General features: G+C 34.0%; 2 protein-coding genes across 2 annotated transcripts; one reads left to right on the top strand and one right to left on the bottom strand.

Moving 5' to 3' along the window:
- Positions 1 to 1,332: 1,332 nt before the first annotated feature.
- Positions 1,333 to 2,286, top strand: LOC100949606 (olfactory receptor 51A4-like). The gene has a single exon (XM_003781429.1). The coding sequence runs from the start codon at positions 1,333 to 1,335 to the stop codon at positions 2,284 to 2,286; it is 954 nt and encodes a 317-aa protein (XP_003781477.1).
- A 16,616-nt stretch (positions 2,287 to 18,902) lies between these two features.
- On the bottom strand, positions 18,903 to 19,856 carry LOC100949279 (olfactory receptor 51G2-like). The gene is given in 1 exon segment (XM_012806439.1): positions 18,903 to 19,856. A coding segment is annotated over 1 exon segment (954 nt).
- Positions 19,857 to 20,758: the final 902 nt, after the last annotated feature.

Genomic DNA, 20,758 nt, shown 5'->3' with positions numbered 1-20,758 from the left:
GAGCCACTTTTGCTTATACTTTAAAATAATGCTATTCTACAAAAGATATTGTGTTTGGAGTTCATATTATTTTAGGTAAAAGTTCATTTAAGTTATATCCCTTGCTGTCTCTCATAACCAAGTATACCTGAATCAGTATTTTCTGTTTCTGCATGGCAAACTGCAAACTCAACCCAAACAATTAAATCCAAATGTATTCAACTAACCATAGATAATGTCTCTTTTTACCTTCTTTGTAGAAGGCATTGCCACCATTTCTTCTAATCCTGCTCCTTTGGTAAATTTACTAAGGCATTTATTGTTTCCTAATATATTATATTTATATTCTTAATTAGAAGCATTTCAAAATTTTTCCAAGTAATTATTTGTTGCTGTTTCTTTTTATGCTGGCATCAGCTAACAATTGCAATACCCCATTTAATGATTTCATCATACTTTGAAAAAAATTAACATATTAAAAAGAAAATATCAAACAACTTTGAAATACATCCCAGAACAAATGGTATACCATGAGGTTAACAAAAATGACTTAAGAGTTCATGGGTTATTAAACATTTTATGCTTTATTTCTACAGGTGGAAATACTAGGAAACATATACATGTTTCCAGATTCTTGACTGTTTATAGGTGTTATATTGATTAAAGAAGAAGTGAAATAACTTTTTTCAGAGTGTCTTCAAACATTACTGGAAACAAAAGTATATGAGAACCCGCTAAAATATAGTTACCAGGAAGGAAAAAGTATTTTAGGAGTAAAATTTTTCTAAGTGCTTGGATAAAAATTAAAATTCCTTAATTTTTGTTTTCATGTCATCAACAATTGTGTGTTTGAGCCCAAAGGCAATTCTACTATTCTATTCTTATGTATATATTTATTTTTCTTATTTTATTTTTTGGACACAGGGTCTGGCTTTGTTGCCCTGGGTAGAACAGATCATAGTTCATCGTATCCTTGAGCTTCTGAGCTCAAGTAAAGTAATCATCCTGCCTGCACCACCACATCTAGGTAATTATTCTAGGTAATTTTTCTACTTTTTATAGAGAAGATGGATCACTATGTTGCTAAAGCTGGTCTTAAACTCCTGGCCTCAAGTGATCCTCACCTCTTCCTACCCCAACACCTGGCCAACTCTTTCATTTTAATAATAGTTATCCATTCCCCTAACTCCAGTAGGTTTGGAAAACTTCTAAAGATAGTCTTTAATGTATATTTGCTGTGCTGCCCCCAAGAAGTTAGATTTATTATATCTTCCTATCTTGAAATGTATGGACTTTTCCTTCCATTAGGAGAATTTGGAAGCTGATCTGGGCTGGATTTTAAGAAATTTCCTCATGGAGCTTATAAACAGTAGCTGGTCTCAGCCCTCCACTCTCCTTCTCACAGGCATCCCTGGACTGGAGGCTGTCCAGATATGGATCTCTATCCCACTGTGTGTCATGTACCTCATTGCCCTACTAGGAAACTGCACCATCCTCTTTGTTATTAAAACCACCCCCAGCCTACATGAGCCTCAGTACATCTTCCTGTGTATGCTGGCAGCTACAGATTTGGGTCTGTCTTTATCTACTCTACCGACAGTACTCAATGTCTTCCTCCTAAATCACAGGGAGATCGAGTTCCACTCTTGTCTGACACAGATGTTCTTCATCCACACCTTCTCATCCATGGAGTCAGCCATCCTGCTTGCCATGGCCTTTGACAGATTTGTAGCTATTCGCAACCCACTGCACTATACTGTCATCTTAACTCCTCCCCGGATTATTCAGACGGGGCTTGGAGCTGTGGTTAGAGGGGTGATGTTGATGGCACCATTGCCAATCCTGCTCAAGCGACTGCCCTTCTGCAAAGATGTTGTCTTATCCCACTGTTACTGCTACCACCCTGATGTGATGAAGCTGGCCTGTGGTCCCGTCAGAGTCAACATCATCTATGGGTTGTCTCTTGTGATCTTCTCCTTTGGAATTGACTCAGTGTTCATCGTCATTTCATACATCTTGATTTTAAAAACAGTTCTGGGTATTGCTTCAAAATATGGTCAACGTAAGGCATTCAATACTTGTGTTTCCCACATCTTCACTGTCTTCATCTTTTATGTGCCTCTCATTGTGCTGGCACTTATTCACAGGTTTGGTAAATTCACATCTCCACTTCTCCATGTCACCATGGCCAATCTTTTCCTCTTCTTGACTCCTGTCCTTAACCCCTTGGTTTATAGCCTCAAAACCAAACAGATAAGGTCAGCAGTGCATAAGATAATGAAGGGCAGGGAACACTTTCTCAATTAGTCAATATGTCTTTAGTGAAAAGTAAAGTAAGTGACTCCCTTTTCTCCTTTTATGTGTCTGCTTCTCTCTGAAGCATAGGCCTTCGGTACAAGGTATGGTTTTGTTAGAATTAAAATATTTTCTTCTTATCTCCCAATGAGCTCATGACATTGTTGGTAATTTTCTAAGAAAAATTTCACCAAATATGTCCCCTTACCACTAGTGAAATGAGAGTATAAGTAGAAATCGGTATGCAGTACATGTATTTTTTGTTTTCTTTCTTAAAGAATCATATGGAATAAATTAATTGAATAATTATAGAAACAAAGCATTTAACATTCATCTTCTGGAAAACTACAATTAACCCAGGCTTAGCTAACACAAAGAAAAATAATCATCTAGTTTTATAAATTTTAAACTATACTTTCAAAGAATCATCCATAAACACAGAGAAACATTTAAAATGAGGATAGATCAACAGACTTCTTAATTATTCATTAGATATTAGAAACTGAAAATTGGTCATTCTATAAAATTTGATTTTTACATTGAAAGTGATCTACCACTATAAGCAAGATGCCTATATGCCTCTGGCCAAAAAAGCCATTTGAGAGAGCAGCGAAAAGACTTTGTGTAGGCATACTGTGAGAAACTGAGGCAGAATTCCACATGGCCAGGTTGGTTGCAGGCCTAACCTGACCAAGGCTTTGGCTTGAATAGCATTTCCAGAGATGTCCAGACTGCATTAAGGAATTAAGGTTGACTTTATAAGGCCAATAAAAAAGCCCTTTGGAAAACTGGCCAGATACCCATCAGTAACCTTTCCTGATCTGTGGTAACAAAGGTCGCTTGCTGATGGGTCCGAGAATGAAAATGTGCTTGGGGACCTCAAGAAAAGAGGAATTTACCCAATGCATACAGGTACCTAATGGCACAGATGAAACCTGGGCTTGTGAAAGGCTTTTGGAAAGTCCAGTGTGAAAATTCCTTATAAAAGATTCCAGCAAACCCCCCCTGACTTAAGGCCTACATGGGAGCTGAGGTTTGCACACAAATTTCTGCTTGCCCTACAAGTTTCTTTATGCCTTGTTTAAAGATCCAAAGTAACAGACTCAAAAAGGCAAGGCCAGCAAGGGTGAGTATTCAATCTACCTTGTTCTTCTATAGCCTCAGGCTTCATCACATAAGAACAAAGCAGTAATGGCTGACAATATGATCTCCATTAAGTTATGTTAAATTGGGTTATGTTGAAAGGGTTATGTTAAAAGATGTATGCTGAGTGGATTATCAGTTTACTAGGAGCTAATCACGAGGCAGTCACATGATGTTTACAAGTATCAATGAGTTCATTGCTGTATAGTGAGCATGTATAAAATTCCCTATATAAACCAATCATAAATAAAGAAGCTCCCCATTTTGCCCAAGTGAGCAAATAGTCACCTTTATTTAAAACACAATTTCAATAAGCGTGCTTATTCTTCACGACATTGCTTTTCCATGAGACCCTAACAGCAACATACCACTCAATGCATGAACGAGTAAACAAACTGCTTACATATACATATATATGTATATATCTGTGTGTGTATATATGTATGCACAACTGTATATATACGAGGTCAGACAATAAAGTTTCTGAGCTTTGCTTATAAAATTACTGCATACCTCCTTGCTGAATATTACTATAGTCCCTTTGGAAGTACTCTCTTTGGGGAATCTATGCATGTTTAAAATGATGCAAAACCCAAAATTTCAGGTGCCTTTCCCATGTCTATATTCCCTTGGCACATCTAGGACAAAGTTTCTCCATTTTATGGCCAGAGCATACATATTTAGAAGCAAAGTGCTCTCTTTTCACTGTTTGCAGGGTGTGTGTACACTCTGCATACCAAATCAAAGATCAAGTATATAGTTTGAGGATAGACTAAGAAGAGTCATAATTGGCACATGGTGTGGCAAGGACAGGGGAAAACTGGACATGTGAAAAGAAAGGGCTGTGTATTTATATAAGAAAATATAGAGAGGATATCCCGATTGTGCCAATAGTCTAGAAGAAGAATAGTCTAGAAGAAGAAAGGGCCTTGATTTTTTACTTTTTCTTCATTGACTAGGATGTAAATTTCACAATTGTGGGATTTTTTTTCTCTTGTTCATAAAAGTATTACTAGTTATTTTCATAAGTGCATGGAACTCAGGAGGTGGAACTATGTAAATATGTTGCCTGAATTTAACAAAGTTCATTGTGTTTGTCAAACTCCTAGTATTTTTCCTTCCTTTTTTTCTAACTTTCTTATTGTCATAGTGTTTTTAGAGGCTAATGATAATGTTTCACATTTGCTGGAATCTAGGAATATGAAAATAATCCATCAAATTACTTTCAATTTGAGGGGAGTCTATTTGAAGAGGCAGAAAATTAAATGCTCAGTATATAATGCATGTCATGATAGAAATGTATAAAACAGACAATTAAATCATGCTTTGAGAGTCACGAAAAGTTTATTGGAGGGGCTGAGGATGAGAAAAAGAGTAAAAGTCCCAACCAACAGATGAACATGTATTGAGTACATCCAACATGTATTAGACATAGGAATAAAACAGAGCATTTTGCTTAAAGAAAGTGCAGGTAATAGAGTGTCATGAAAAAAGATACTCTGGAGAAAGGATGACAAAGGACAATGACATAGAGTGGATATTGGAGCTACAATTAATTCATTAGCATTAATTTGTTTATCTATGCTATTATTTGGTTAATTTTAATTTTCTTTTAGCCAATTTTATATTTTGTTAGGGCATGAAAGTATTGGGCTTGGCATAGGCTGATAATCCAACAACTTAATGTTAGGCTCATAATAATTAGGGTTACCTTAATGATCTTTCCAGAAATCATTTAATACAATTTTTAAAGAATTATTTGGGCAATCACCTATTATTAGATTATTTGAATAATCTTAAAGAGTGTTTTATGTTATTGTTTTTTATATTTCATCAATCTCCCTCTCTTTTTCTCTCTGTCTCACACATAAACATACACACACACTCCAAACATATAAAAAAAATGCCTTTTTACATTCTTAAACAGTTAGTTTGTACAAAACAGATTCTTATGATACATACCAGACATGTGAATATTTTTCTCCACACATCAAGCAATTTCCAGACAGCTGTTGGATATCCTCTAACTCAATTCAATTCTGACCCATCTATCAGGAAATAGCCTCAGATCGTACACATTGAAATTTAAGTCCTGTAATGTTGCCCCTAAATCTGTTGACCATTGGACCAAAAAATAAATTGTTTTAATGTGGGTGTATTATTTGTATAAATTTATAAACTAAAGACACAGTTTTATTTGATAAATATTTTTCTTTATTAAAAAACATTTCAAAGTAAACAATTGATACACAAACAAAAGTGTTGTTTTTATTTATTTAGATTTTTACAAACAAAAGCTTCAGCTTACAAGCCAGACCAATAAAAACAGTGCATGAATCAGTTCAACAATATGTTTTTGTAAATAAAGTTTTAGAGAAAATCAGTCAATTCCATTTATGTATAAAATGTTTATGACTGCTTTCACCTTTTAATTAGTAGAGTTGTGTCACTGCAACAGAGAACAACAGTGGCTTTCAATTTTGAAAGCTTAGAAGTTGAGTGAGCTCAAAAATGACAGAAACCTCATGATCTATACCATATATAACAAAAGACATCCATAAACATTTGCAGCCATGATTGCTAGGGGGAACTGCAAACGTCTATTACCTGAGAGGTGCCATGAAAAACACTGTAATGTTGTTTTTATTTTTGGAGTTAAGAGACTCACATTTCTCCATAAAGCTAATCAAACATCACAACTCAAAGATTTTTTTTCTCTCTTTTATAACCAATGCCTTTCTCCTGGAATGTCTGGGTAATGTGCATGTGTGTATGGAAACAACTTTCTGCCAAACTGCTATCTCTGTTTATGTTTGGTCACTTGTTATCCTGACTTAAAATGTAGAAAAGTAAATTATGTAATCAAAATGTGTGGTAACTATGTAATATTCTGAAATAAAAAATAAAAAAATTAAAAGAAAATGAAAAAATTAAAAATATTTAAATAACAATAAAAAAGAAACTAGGAAGTAGAAATAAAGGTCCACTGTTGGCAAGCTGACCTGGTCTTTATTGAGCCCTGTGGTTGTCTACAGACAGATAGCTTTGTTATCAGGACTAGGAATTAAGATTGGTAAATTGAACAGAATTATTCAGGAATTAATTATTTCAGGACTTATTTCAGGAATTAATCTTCAGAGTAAAAATTAAAACCAAAAAATAATGTGTATGCTATAGAAATGTTTCTAAATTCATTTTTTTTAATTTTAAAAATAAAACTTTTATTTTAGCCTTACTGGAGTATAGAAAACTATTTTTCTATAGTTTAGTAGCTCAAAAGCATTATTTGCATAAAGTCTAATTTACAAAGTTAGTAGCTGAGATAAATAAACATTGATGTCAGTTATTAATGGCTGCAAGGTTACAATAGTTCAAACTGTAGAACTACTCTTTTTATTATTTTTTATTATTAAATGATAGCTGTGTACATTAATGCAATCATGGGGTACAGTGTGGTGTTTTCATATACAATTTGAAATATTTTCATCAAACTGGTTAACATAGACTTTATGTCAATTTTCTTAGTTATTGTATTAAGACATTTATACTCTACTTTTAGAAAGATTCACTTGTACCCTTTGTAAAACAAACCATAGAGGTGATCCTTCCAATCACCCTCCCTCCACCCATCTACCCCTCTCCCCTGCACTCCCCTCCCCCCCCCAATATTCTTAGGCTATAATTAGGTTATAGCTTTCACATGAAAGCTATAAATTAGTTTCATAATAGGGCTGTGTATATTGGATATTTTTTCTTCCATTCTTGTGATACTTTGCAAAGAAGAACAAAATTCATTTTTATTTAAAAAAGGCTGCCAAACAACCCTGTTTTATTTAATATTTTTCTCCATTTCTATTGCACATAATAATATACACAATTCAAAAATCTAATATAAAGATGAATTAATAAAATAAGTCTCAAAGCATATCAGTATAGTTTATCCACATATAAGTAATATGAACAGAATTAAAAATTACTAAACAATTATTTTCCAAACATATTTTTCTGCCAGATGTTATAATACCCACCTGGCAAAACCTTAGTGTTCTATGAATTCAAATAAATACTTTCTCTGCATATTCACAGACACCTCTAAGCTATAGTATTAATAATATTAATTCCTTTAAATAAAAAAGTTTCTAGATTCCACATATCCAACAAACTTTGTAATGTATTCTTTTGTGCCTGTTTTTAAATTTAGCATATTTTCCATATAATTTGTATTAAAGTGTCTTACTTTCCTCAAAATTGAAACTTTTCTTTCCCTAGATGTTACACTACTTCGCTGCCAACATAAGAAGACCAAAAAAAAAAGGTAAGAAACTAAACTCCTGGGGACTGGTTGTGGTGGCTCATGCCTATAACTCTAGCACTCTGAGAAGCTGAGGCAAAATGAACCCTTGAGCTCAAGAGTTTGAGACCAGCCTGAAAAAGAGGGAGACCTTGTCTCACCTTAATCCCAGCTACTCTGGAGGTTGAGGGAGGATTGGAACCCAAGACTTTAATGTTACTATGAGGTAGGCTGATGCCACAGCACTCCAGCCTGAGCAACAGACTTAAATCTATCTCAAAAAAAAAAAATAGAAAAGAATTAAATTCCCACAAAATCTACTATTTATATCAATTATTATTTTTAGTATACAGAGAGTGTCCAAAAATGTATGCACATCTTAAGGCAGGAAAAAATAACTATTAAAATCATGATACTTAGTATGTACCAATAATGTTTATTACCTTGTATATTGTATGTTGTTATTTCTTATAGTTTCAGAAGTCAGTTGTGACTTGAATATTATAATTTTAATAGTTTTTCCTTTTCTTATAATGTGTATACACTTTTTTTGGTTCCTCCTGTATTTTTTTTTCACAGATTGTATCTATAGACTTAATGCAATACCAATCCAAATCTCAGCAGGTTATTTTTAGAAATTTACATACTAATTATAACATTTATATGAATAGAACCATATAATTAGAAGAATAGAAGAATCAAATAAATTCTAGAAATAATTAAAAAATTGGACTCACACTAAGATTGCAAGACTTACTAAAAAGTGATAGCACCAATTTGAGAGAATAAATGATCAATCAATGCAAGGGAATCTCCATATCCACGTGCATATAATCAGCCAACTTTTGTCACCCGAAATAAATGGAAAGGAAAATATTTACAACAAATAATGCTGGAACAATAGAAAAAGAAATGAGTTTTTACTCTTACTTACATGATAAACAAAAATTATAGTAGAATCTCCCTAAGTTTACCACCCAAGGGAATGTAATATACTGATGGACATGGAGAGGTGGGCAACATAAGAAACTAGGCTATCACACTGATACATACATATGCTTTACTTTCTTGCACAGGTTTATTAGTGAATATCATGTGAAATTATAATTATGAAAACACAGTAAAATGCATAGTATCCTATGTAATCAATACATTTACTATTTTCTCATGGTTGAATCATTCCTTCTGAAAAAAGAGTCAATTGTTCTTATTACAAATTCTATTATTATTATTAAGTTAAATACACATAAATCATGAAAGCTAAGACATGAAACCATAAAGATTCTTGGAAAGAGTTTAGGTGAAACACTTGAAGAAATTGGTCTTGGAGAAAACTTTTTGAGGAAGACCCTCAGGGCAATTGAAGCAATACCAAAAATATATTACTGGGATCTGATCAAATTAAAAAGCTTCTGCACTGCCAAGAACACAGTAAGTAAAGCAAGCAGACTGCCCTCAGAATGGGAAAGGATATTTGCAGGTTACGTTTCTGACAAAGGTCTGATAACCAGAATCCACAGAGAACTCAAACTTAGTATTAAGAAAAGAACAAGTGATCCCATTTCACTATGGGTAAGACCCTGAACAGAAGCTTCTCTGAAGAAGAGAGGCACATGTTATATGGACACATGAAAAAATGCTCATCTTCAGTCATCAGAGAAATGCAAATCAAAACCACATTGAGATACCATCTAACTCCGATAAGAGTAGCCCACATAACAAAATCAAAAAACTATAGATGTTGGCGTGGATGTGGAGAAAAGGGAACACTTCTGCACAGATGGTGGGACGACAAGCTAGTACATTTTTATTATAAGCTTAAGTGAAGAAAGCAATCTCAACACTAGCTGAGGGCTCAACCACTCAGCACAAGTAGGCATTTTTCTGCAGCAAATGTCTTCAACAACATTATCAGAGACCTGACATCCTCTTCTTTTGGAGTCTCTGCAAATTCTGTGTCATCTTCACTTGCTTCTTCTGCTTCATCATGTAATTTTACTCTGGACTGTACCTCATTCAGTATTGCTTGGAAAATCACTTTGGGACAGGTCCATTATAAGTTGCCTCATCATCCATTGCAAAATAACCTCTGAAAGCTACTTTGAATTCTTCCATCGGTGATGGACTATCTGATGTGGCCAAAACATCATGCTGTGGGTTTGTGACAAATCAAATTTTCTTGAAATACTTCTGTATCTTGTCAGGCTAAATTTTATTCCAAGCAGAACTGATCCAAAGGAGAGCATACAGAGTGTTAACTGATGTTGGTAGATAAAATTGCTTACATATGCAGATCAGAGGTTTGTATTTTAGTAATGACCCACTGCAGGAGTGGTCTCTGTGGTGAATTTTAAATATTTTGATTATGTCTTGGTCAAAAGGTTGGATTTTTGAGTCCCTGTCTAGAGGCAGAAATTTCCATGCCACATTTGCCAGATGATTCACTCACATGGGTGACCAGGACGGTTGTCTACTATCAGTTGAATAGACCATTTATTCTTCTTCATTCAATACCCTTTACCCACCCCTCACATAGATCACCAGTTTTCCTGACATTTGTTTTGATCTCTAAGTGATGGGAAGTCTTTGAGTTGCAGGTTCCTGTATGTGTGTGACTTTACTAATTTACCAATCACCGAAGAGTTTAGTTTCTCTCGAGCAGAGCTATCACAAAGCAGAACCATGAAATATTCATTGCAAAGTTTTCTGGTCTTACTTTTGTGACCCTTAATGATGAGGCTCCTGTCAGGCATCTTCTTAAGAAAGAGTTCACACTAGTCATTGTAAAGGATGTCATCATCTTTGACGTCTCTAGCAAAGTCTAGGAACTCTACCACAACTTCTACTACTGGAACTTTATTAGATTTATTAGATTCTCTCTTTATGAGAGATCTATGTCACAGTTTAAATTATACAAGCCAATCACTTGATGCTTGGAAATTTGCCACCTTGAATTCCTGTGTGAACCTTTTAGCAACTTCTTGGATCATCAGCTGGGAAATTCAAGAGTTAATTGCCCCCTCTTTTATTTGAAACAGTTTAATGCAGCTTCACTGATATCATCCAGGGATGTTGTCCTCCTTGTCCATTGTAGGATTCTGCTTTCCTTACCATATCTCTCCAAGAACTATATTTATATTTTTGGATGTTCCTAACTCTGGTGTTGCTAACCCCAGAATGTTCCACCATATATCTTTGGCTAATGCTTTCCAGAAAATGAAGAAGGACAGAATTTTCCTTCAATGCCAAATCTTTGAGTTCTTTCTTTTGGGCCATCATATCTCAATTAACTGTAAACTCTCTTACTAATTGTAGAATATACTTACAATTTAGACCAGTCATTCACATTGAAAAAATCTTCCACAACACATGATAAAAAATAAGACATTAGTCATAATTCAACACCAGGTAATAGTAAAAAATGAAAAAATAATTTATACTAAAGAAAAAATAATGCAACTAAAGGGCAAAGCCCAAACATTCCTACCCTTGCAAAGGAGTGGATTCTAATTATTAAGTTGAAGAGAGTAAATTAGTATTGTGTGTCATAGTCCAACTTGTCAAGATGGAACTCTGTAAGTTACAGAGATGGTCAATATAGAGAGGTAAATCCACTGAGTATATGTGGTGCATGTCTGGTCTATGAAAATGAGATCAACTTAAGAAGGTGGTCAATATAGGTAGGTGGTCAACTATGGTGGTACTACTGTATCTTGAAATAGAACCTAAATGTAAAACTAAAGCTTGGGTAAGAAAATACAGCACAGTGTTCTCACAACCCTAGAACAGACTTTTTTCTTTAAGATAGGACACAGAGTTGACTACTCATGAAAAAAATAAAATAAATGTGTCTTCATCAAAAATTTTTTTAAAATCTGATTTCAGAAGACACCTCTGAGGAAGTGAAAGTAAGACACAATCTGTGAGAAAATACATTTTCTAAGGAAGGTCTTGTTGTAGAATATATAAGGTGTCCTAACTACCAATTTTGAAAGAGGACAAGAAATGGAAGATATATGAAGACTCGTAACCAAGGAAAATATCCAAATAAGAAACAAAATGCTTGGCATCATTGGTCTTTATGGAAATGAGAAGTAAAGCAACTATGATATTTTATTGCACATACTCAGGTTTGGTTAAAATTTTAAAAAGCATAAAAGCCAATATCAAATATTGTGAAAGAAATAAAGCAATAAAAACTGACATTTTTTTCCTGCTAGGAATGTAGAAAGATGCTATAATGGGAAATTCTTTGGCTGTATCTCAATAAATTATTTTATTTAAACTTTAATCATAAAATTAAAATTATTTTGTTTAAATGTTTAGCAATTCAATGTGTAGATATTTAATCTGCAGAAAGAGAAACATATCTACTTATACACAAATTCATGTGTAAATGTATTATTTTCTATTTTTCTTCTTAGGAGACAGAGTCTCACTCTGTTGTCTTGGCTGGAGTGCTAGAGTACAATGGTACTATAGTAGCTCACTGTAGCCTCCATCTCCTACACTTAAGCAATCATCCTGTCTCAGATTTCTGAGTAGGTGGACACACCCAGGGTAGGCACGCCCCCAATACACGCGCCTGACCAAGAATGCCTTTATTAGTTTTATTCCATGTATTTCCTAACTTAAGAAAACCGGAATATACTTCCACCACAAAAATGACAAACATTTTAACATATTCAAAGAGTAGAATTCTTCTACTTAGCAATAAAAATAGCAGTTTTGATAAAGACAATAACAAGAGAAATCCCACAAACCTGCTAAATAAAAGATGTCAGGCACTGAAGAAAATACACTTTATAATTCAATTTATGTGCATCTCTACAAAAGATAAAACTAATATAGGTATAAAGAAATCAGACTTGTGTTTGCCTGTGTGCGAGTAAAGAAGATTGAGAATAAACATGAGCAAATTTAGAGTAGGAGATGATCCATATATAGAAAAAATAAATTATAGGTATAAATATATTCATTAACAATAAATACATTTAAATAAACTTAAAAATTATACATTTTAGAGTATGTAAATTATACCCTAAGAAAAACTTTGTGAAAACAGAAGGTACAAGGCCTTGAGGTCTTCATTTGTGTGGATACATGGATATAGCTCATTGATTTTCTTCAAACATATTTTTACCTGCATGAGTTCCTAGATAAAGGAAGTTTTCCTTTTAAGACAAAAAGAAAAGTACTTGCTGCCAGGAGCAATGGTCCATGTCTGTAATCCCAGTGTTTGGGGTGGGCAAGGCAGGAGGATCACTTGAGACCAGGAGTTCTGAAACTACAAGGGCAAGATGCCTTCTTTAAAAATAAAATAAGAAAAATTAGCCAGATGAGAGGGAATATACTGGTAATTCTAACTATGCTTTAGACTGGGGCAGAGGGAATCACTTGAGCACACCAATCTGAGGCTGCAGTGAGCCTGATTACACTAATGCCTCCAGCCTGGGTAACAGAGTGAGACCCTTTCTCAAAATAAACAATAATAACAACAAAAAAATTATTGTTAATAAAATATTACAGTGATTGACAGCAAGATAGGATAGTGGAATAGGTAGAGGTTTTTGGTGAATCTCATAACTTCATTAGAGCGTCAGTGACTACTGTAGCAAACCTCTTCTGACTCAGCATGATTTTCCTGTTCCTGCCTAGTTCATCAGGTAATACATATTAGAAGTTTGGTAAGGCAACTTTAGTACATATGACAGTTATAGAAAATTGTCATCAGTACTACCTTCAGTACTACATCAGTACTGTATCCATAATCTGACAGGTCAATTAAGCATTCTTCAACTATAGCTGTAGAGAGGAATAAAAAGGAGTTCTTTATCCACAGATTAATTATAGGCTACTTGCATAGAGGAGCTTGTCTTGTTCAACGCAAATAGTTCCTCATAGAGCTATAGACCTCTAATTCCCCTTGTATTCTTTTTGCAATAACATTAAGCTTTAAATGAGAGGGTGAGACATATACTCTGAACACAGGATAATAATTTTTATATTTACCAATAAACTTTATTCTCTCAAGTACATACAGATATAATTATTTATCCTACATTTTAAGTTTTCCCACTCTAAAAAAAGATTACAGTAAATCTGCTGCACCAATCTTAAAAGGATCATATGAACATATGACAGGAAATGGGGTGGGAAGTGTAACTGGTGACTTATAATTTATTGAAGTTCAGTGCTTATTATTAATAAGACTATGTTTATATATTTTTTAAGTTTACTCAACTTTATTCCTAAATTCTATTACAATATTTGTGATTAAGGTAATTGCTTCAAAGCAGATACTTCAAATATTTAGAAATCTGTATAAGATTGACAAATATATATACCACTAACCCACAACTTCATTGTAAGGATAAGCATTTTGCCACCTAACAAAATGTCTCCATTTGCATTCTAAGGCTCAGCTTGCTTGTTTCCCTTTCTCTGAATCTTAATACTGTACCACTTTTAAGCCAATGTCTACAAACTTTTTTTTCTTTCATATATTTAATACTGCATTCTAGTCATTTGTGGTTAGGGAGACAAGTTATGTACCACTCAATTTTTCATGGATAGAAGTGAATTTCTTTTTCATCTCCAATTTCTTAAGCAGATATAAAAGGCAGACATCAACCCTATGTGCTTTATTGGGGGGTTTTAGTGGGTCGTACCCAAGTCATGTCATTAGAAAAAGGGCTCCCACAAAATGTGAGATATGGTGGAACAGAACAGAGACACTATGATGGAGTCAGAGAGGGTGGGGGTTTACTAGCCTGACTCGGGATAACAAGAAAAGAGAAACAGAGATGACCCTTGAATCCTGTAAAAGGGGACATTCATCTTTTCAGCTACTGAATGGCTTCTATGCACCAGACACACCACTGGAATGAAAAGACACGGGAGTAGTTTAACAACAACCAAATGTTTAAGCTTATGGATGAGAAGCACTAGACATCATCTGGGTTAGTTTAGAAAAATGGCAGAAATAGAAACAATGTCAGGAGGCTGAGCCATAGGCTCAGTATTCTATGGCAGTGGACACACTAAAGCAAGGGTCAGAGCATGATCACAGCCTACCTTACTCTGAGATGCTATTCCACCGCAGAAAGTGAACCAAGGGAACATCATTCCTTCTGCATAAAACCAGGGGAATGTGTTTTCAGGTATGGGATGGGCAAAGAAAGCTTATCTAGCTTATTTGAACTATTCAAGAGAAAAAGCATAAAACCATAGAATTGTGTTTTTTAAGGATATCTTGCCATCTAACATCAAACTTCTACTAAATTATATACATAGCCTCATTGATATGAACAATTATTTGCTGCTTAGATAGCTAAATGTAGCACAAATCCAACACTTCAGGAAGGAGATCATTACTTTGAAATATGCTAGAAAAACTGTGTTATAGAATTCCTTTCTATAATTATGTTTATAATTTCTGCTTATGGCTGTTATGAAAGTATTCTACCTCTCATTAAGAAAAGAAGAAGTTAGAAGGATTCTAACTCTCATCTATGTTACAACATATCTGCATATGGTAATAATTATAGACTATTGATATACATAAATTCACAATAATTAATGAAGAGTTAAAGAAAGGAGAAACTCTTAGACCAAGCAAGGGAAATACTTTCAATGACATTGACTCATGCTACATTCGTTGGCGATTTACTTCATTAATACATCATGAAGTCTGGGCAGTCATTGTGTTTGGTTTTTTTTTTTTAAATCTTACAATTTGGATAAAATTGTGTAATAATATGGAGGTGGAAGAACTTTTGTGAATTCCAGATGTTTTTAAAACTAAGAGTTCTTTGAGAACTGTATCATCATATCTTTTATCTTTCTGATGACTCCTTGAAAATCAAAAGTAATTAAACTTTGCAAATCACTGATCTTTGGAATTTTTAGCTTAGTGAAAAATGTCTTGCTCTTACATTAATGGCGTTTGGGGTCTTTACAAACTTTGCCTAGGGATCTACAGAAATGCCTTTCACCCTCACCGAAAAGTGAATGCAGCAGCATGATGCACCTTATTTGTTTAGTAAACCAGTCCAAACATTATAAATCCCTTCAGAATGGATGTTTGAGCAATAATCTCCAATATTGTTATCTAAGGAGACTCATATATAAATAGCTATCATGCTATTTTGTAAGAATTCTAAGCAGTATACTTTCCCATTCCTCTCATCAGTATTAAATCCTTCTCTCCCTCTTTTCCCTCTTTCCTTCCTTGCTTCATATCTTTTATTTCTTTCACCAACTAAAAATGAAAAAAAAAATTCCGTGACAATTCCAGGCATATTGGCATATGATGGTCACTCCAAAATGTATTCGGCTATATAAAGACTAATGCCATCATAACTTATACTTTATATAAAATTTACTTTTATATACCCTTGTTATTATTACTTGATATTTTATATTTAGATATTTTTTTTCTCTGTTAGTTGACTCTAAAGATGCAACCAGTTTTTACTGAGGAATTTTTTTTCTGATAGATCTACATCGAACACTTAAATAAGGGCTAGAAATTTAGTGTTTAATACATACACAATTTCCTTACCCAAAACATATAGTTGCACCATGAATATGAGTCGTCATATTCCTTTGCATGTAAACTATAGAACGATAAGCCATGCCCTTTAACAGCACTACTGATGCTATACTTAGAGATAAAGAAAATAATGTATTAGTTTAATATTTTAGTCCACTGAAACATTGCTGTTAACTTTCACTCAAATCTTTAAAATAGATGGATTTACAATTTAGTGATAGTATTTTTTTCACAGAATGCTGAGGAGCTGGTGATCAAATAGAAAAATTCAATGTCTTTAGTCTAGAGGAAAATGCAAACAAGTATTATAATGAGACACTATTTCACATCCATTGCAATGGCTGTGAAAAGGGAGAGAGATAACATGCATGTTGGTTAGGATGTGGAAAACCTAGAACACTGATTGCTTCTGTGAATGTAAGTATCAAAGCCTATTTAGAAAATGATTTGGCAATTCTTAAAAACCTTGAATATGGAGTTACCAGATGGCCTACTTATTCTAGCTCTGGGTAGCTTATGAAGAGAAATAACAACAGGTGTTCATATAAACTCGTGCATTAATGTTAATAAGCAAATGATTTATAATGGCCAAAAAAGAGTAGCAACCCAAATGCTCATTAACTTGCAAATGAAAAAAATAAAAAGTTATATACCCTCCAAATAAATATTTATTTTGCAATTAAAAATGAATACTATTTTAATGCTACAAATTAAATACTGTTAAATGCTAACTTAATATTACCAATTAATTCTAGAAATCAAATATTATTTAGCAATTAAATACTATGCGGTAATGAGCACCCACAAAGTATTACCATATGTATAACTTTGATAAATTTTAGAAACATGATGGTAACAAAAGAAGACAGACACAAAAAATCACTTACTGTACAGTTTTATTCTATGAAATAAATAGAAAGGCAAATATTTAGATTTAGAAAGTAGATTTGTGGTTTCCAAGGCCGGGGATAAGAATGTAAAATTACTAAAAATGGACATGAGGTTTATTTTTTAGAATGATAGAAAATGTCCTACAATTGAGTAGTGTTGATATTTCAACAAGTCTCTATAGACACTAAAAATTATCAAAATGAGCATTTTAAATGGGCGAATTTTTGGTATATATGTTATATCTCAGTAGAGTAGTTTTTAATAGGTAGTGAAGAAGAAAGAAATATGACCTGGATAATAAAGATTGCTGCTATTTTTTTTTTCATATTATTTTGCTGGAGCTGTCAATACTGGTACCGCAGGAATCTTAGGATTCTAGCAAGGGATCCAATGCCACTTAATGAGGAAGCAGAATGAGTGTGATGAATGATAACACAATGAAAATCTTAGAACTATATTAACATAGAAATGATATACCATAATAGCTGTAATTATCAAGGATCATATGTTAATATATAGAAATGAGAGAACAAAATTAAGAAACTACATATTAAAAGAGGTTTCAGACACATCAGAAACAGTTTATTTAAGAAGTTTAGGGGCAGTGCATGTAGCTCAGAGAGTAGGGCACTGGTCCCATATACTGAAGATGGCAGGTTCTAACCTGGCCCCTGCTAAAACTGCCACAACGACAAAATTAATTAATTAATTAATTAATTAAAAAAAGAAGTTTAACCATACCAGCATTCTTAAAGTGTCCTATGTGCCATCTGATTTGGAAAAGAGCAATATTCAACCTTGTGTGAATTTCTGACTTAGAGTTAGAACAGAGAAACTTCCACTAGTTTATATGGTTAGATGATGGTGCTGAGGTTTTTTTAATTGCAAATTTTTATAGCTGCCTTTCTGATAACAAATTCAAGATAGCTCTGCTACCTGTGCTATGGTACTAGATAAAACTCAGACTGACAAATAGCAGCAAGGTTTGTGTAGATTTTTTTTTTTAAAGGCTTGTGCTTGATAGCAAGAACATAAAATTCATTTATTTCTTGATATCTGCATGGTTGTTTTGTCAGGGTTAAGACCCCATCAACATTACACTCAACATGCTTAAGAATGCCTGAACTACCTGTTCTTTTGAACTGGATTAGTCTAAATTGACTGATACTAAAATTCCGATTTATAGAGAGACCTAGATGTATAGAATAAAATCAAACAAAATATTACATAATAGGAGGTGTAGCTATTGAATTAAAGTAATAAATAAGCATTAAAGAACATACTGAAGTGGATATGTTAAAGTGTTCAGAACAGCCAAGCTCACTGTCTCATGAATTTGAGAGGCTAAAATGGGAGGATCTCTTGAGGTCAGGAGTGTTATGAATATGTTATGAATAATGCAATTTTTAAACTTACTTTCCAGATTATGGATAATGATTATCAGAAATAAAACTTCCATGAATAAGTTGTAGAAGAACTATAGTTTAAAAAGAAAAAAGAAAGATAAACCTTAGAAGTGATCCCTCCAATCCCCTCCCTCCACCCATTCCCACCTCCCCCCTTCCCGTATTCTTACCCCAGAAGTGCATTAATGTACTTAGTTACCATTCAATTAAAAAAAAAAAAAAAAGACAAGACTGAAAAAAAAGTTGTACTAAGATATTTTTGCCTTCCTTCCCTTTCAAAGTCAGGAAGTGTTGGTTGAGGTTATTCTAAACTATCCATCTATGAAATACATTTTAAATGTCACCTCAATTCTCCAGGTCCTCTTTTGATGAAAAACTTAAATATTTTATCCCGCATTTGCTTGGTTTTTACAACATAGACAATGGGGTTCATCACGGGAGGAATGAGGAAGTGCATGTTGGCTAGGGTCACGTAGACATGTGAGGGAAGTCTTGAGCCAAAGCGGTGCAGCATTGACAGACAGATCATGGGTGTGAAGAAGATAATCACAGCAGAGATGTGGGAGACACAAGTGTTGAGGGCCTTGAGACGGCCACCATGGGAAGCAATGCTCAGTACAGTTTTCAGAATCAGCACATAAGAAAAGAGAATGAGCAAAAAGTCAAGTCCCATAGTAGACAGTGCCACAAATAACCCTAAACTGCTATTGATCCTAGTGTTGGAGCAGGAGAGCTTTATAATGTCAGGATGCAGGCAGTAGGAGTGAGAAAGTACGTTGGAGCGACAGAAGCACAGCCTCCTCAAGAGGATAGGAAGAGGCACCTCCACTGCCAAGGTTCTCACAAAAATAGCCAAGCCTATCTTGGAAATCACGCTATTGGTGAGGATGGATGAATAGTGCAATGGACGAGAAATGGCCACATAGCGGTCAAAGGCCATGGTCAGAATAACAGCAGACTCAAAATTCTGGAAGGTGTGAATAAAGAACATTTGGGTGAAACAAGCAGAAGAGGTCAGCTCTCAAGCATCCACGCAGAAAATCATCAGTATTGTGGGGAAAGTGAAGAGGGACAGCCCCAGGTCAGAGGCGGCTAGCATGGCCAGGAAGAGGTACATGGGTGCATGGAGGGTCTGCTCCTTCCAGATAACTGTCATGATGGTCAGGTTACCCACCAAGGTAATGAAGAACATGGCACAGAAGGGTATGGAGATCCAGATGTGCACAGCCTCCAGCCCAGGAATGCCTGTCACCTGGAAGGTGGAGAAGGAGTTTGTGCTATTCATAGGAAGCATGATGCCAGGATGGCATACTTCTCCTGGAATGAAAAATGTTATCTGAGAAACTATTGTAGATATTGGGCTTTGGGATTTTAAAATCTAAGTGTCTATACTGTAACTTAAATTTCTGCTGGTCTTACTAGTCTTATTACTGTATTCCCTTTAACTGACACTGAGTGTGCCAATGATGACCAGCCATTTCTATCAATATACCTATTAGTGATCTAAAATTATGAGGAAACCTCCTTCAATATTATTTTTTTCTCAGAAAACATGTACTATATTTAAAAATCTTCATTTTATTAAATTGATTAAAATTAATCTATTCACTTTCTAAAATACAATATTGCAATGCATTTATATTTAAATAAAATTCTGATTCATGCTTTTCACTGATTTTATAGTGGTACATTACCCTGGATGCTTCTTAGATCTTGTTATACCCTGAAACAAGTTATAAATTACTAGTTATAGAATATGAATATGTTTATAAAAAATTAGAAAAGCATATACTATAATGAGATATAGATAATTTAGCATAATTAATAAATGTTTTTTTATTAAACCTTAAAATAATTTGTTTCCTCTATCAGTTATTACAGATTTAGAAGCCCTGGGTTATTTAGTAAAATCAGTATATTATTGTATGTGTCCTTTCATGTAGAAAAGTAGTTCATTTATAATTAATAACAAAAATAAGCAACACTTGATTAATTGCATGAATTATCCATTGCCCATTTATTCGTATCATTCATTCATTTATTTATGCAATAAATTTTGATAACTTCTCTAAGAACTAGACAATACTGATATAGCACTATCTAAACATAACTTCCTATCCTTGCATTGTAAGGAGAGAGAGGAGTATGATAATTAAATTCTTAAGTGAAATCATAATGTATAAATGATAAAAGCAC

Source organism: Otolemur garnettii, unplaced genomic scaffold, assembly GCF_000181295.1.
Source record: "Otolemur garnettii isolate 467f Iridium unplaced genomic scaffold, OtoGar3 scaffold00001, whole genome shotgun sequence".
In the NCBI taxonomy this organism is placed as follows: domain Eukaryota; kingdom Metazoa; phylum Chordata; class Mammalia; order Primates; family Galagidae; genus Otolemur; species Otolemur garnettii.
This window is presented reverse-complemented; position numbering and strand designations above follow the sequence as displayed.

What these genes read in the sequence shown, in the direction of transcription:
- LOC100949606 (XM_003781429.1), top strand. Translation starts at nt 1,333, where the DNA reads ATGGAGCTTATAAACAGTAGCTGGTCTCAGCCCTCCACTCTCCTTCTC.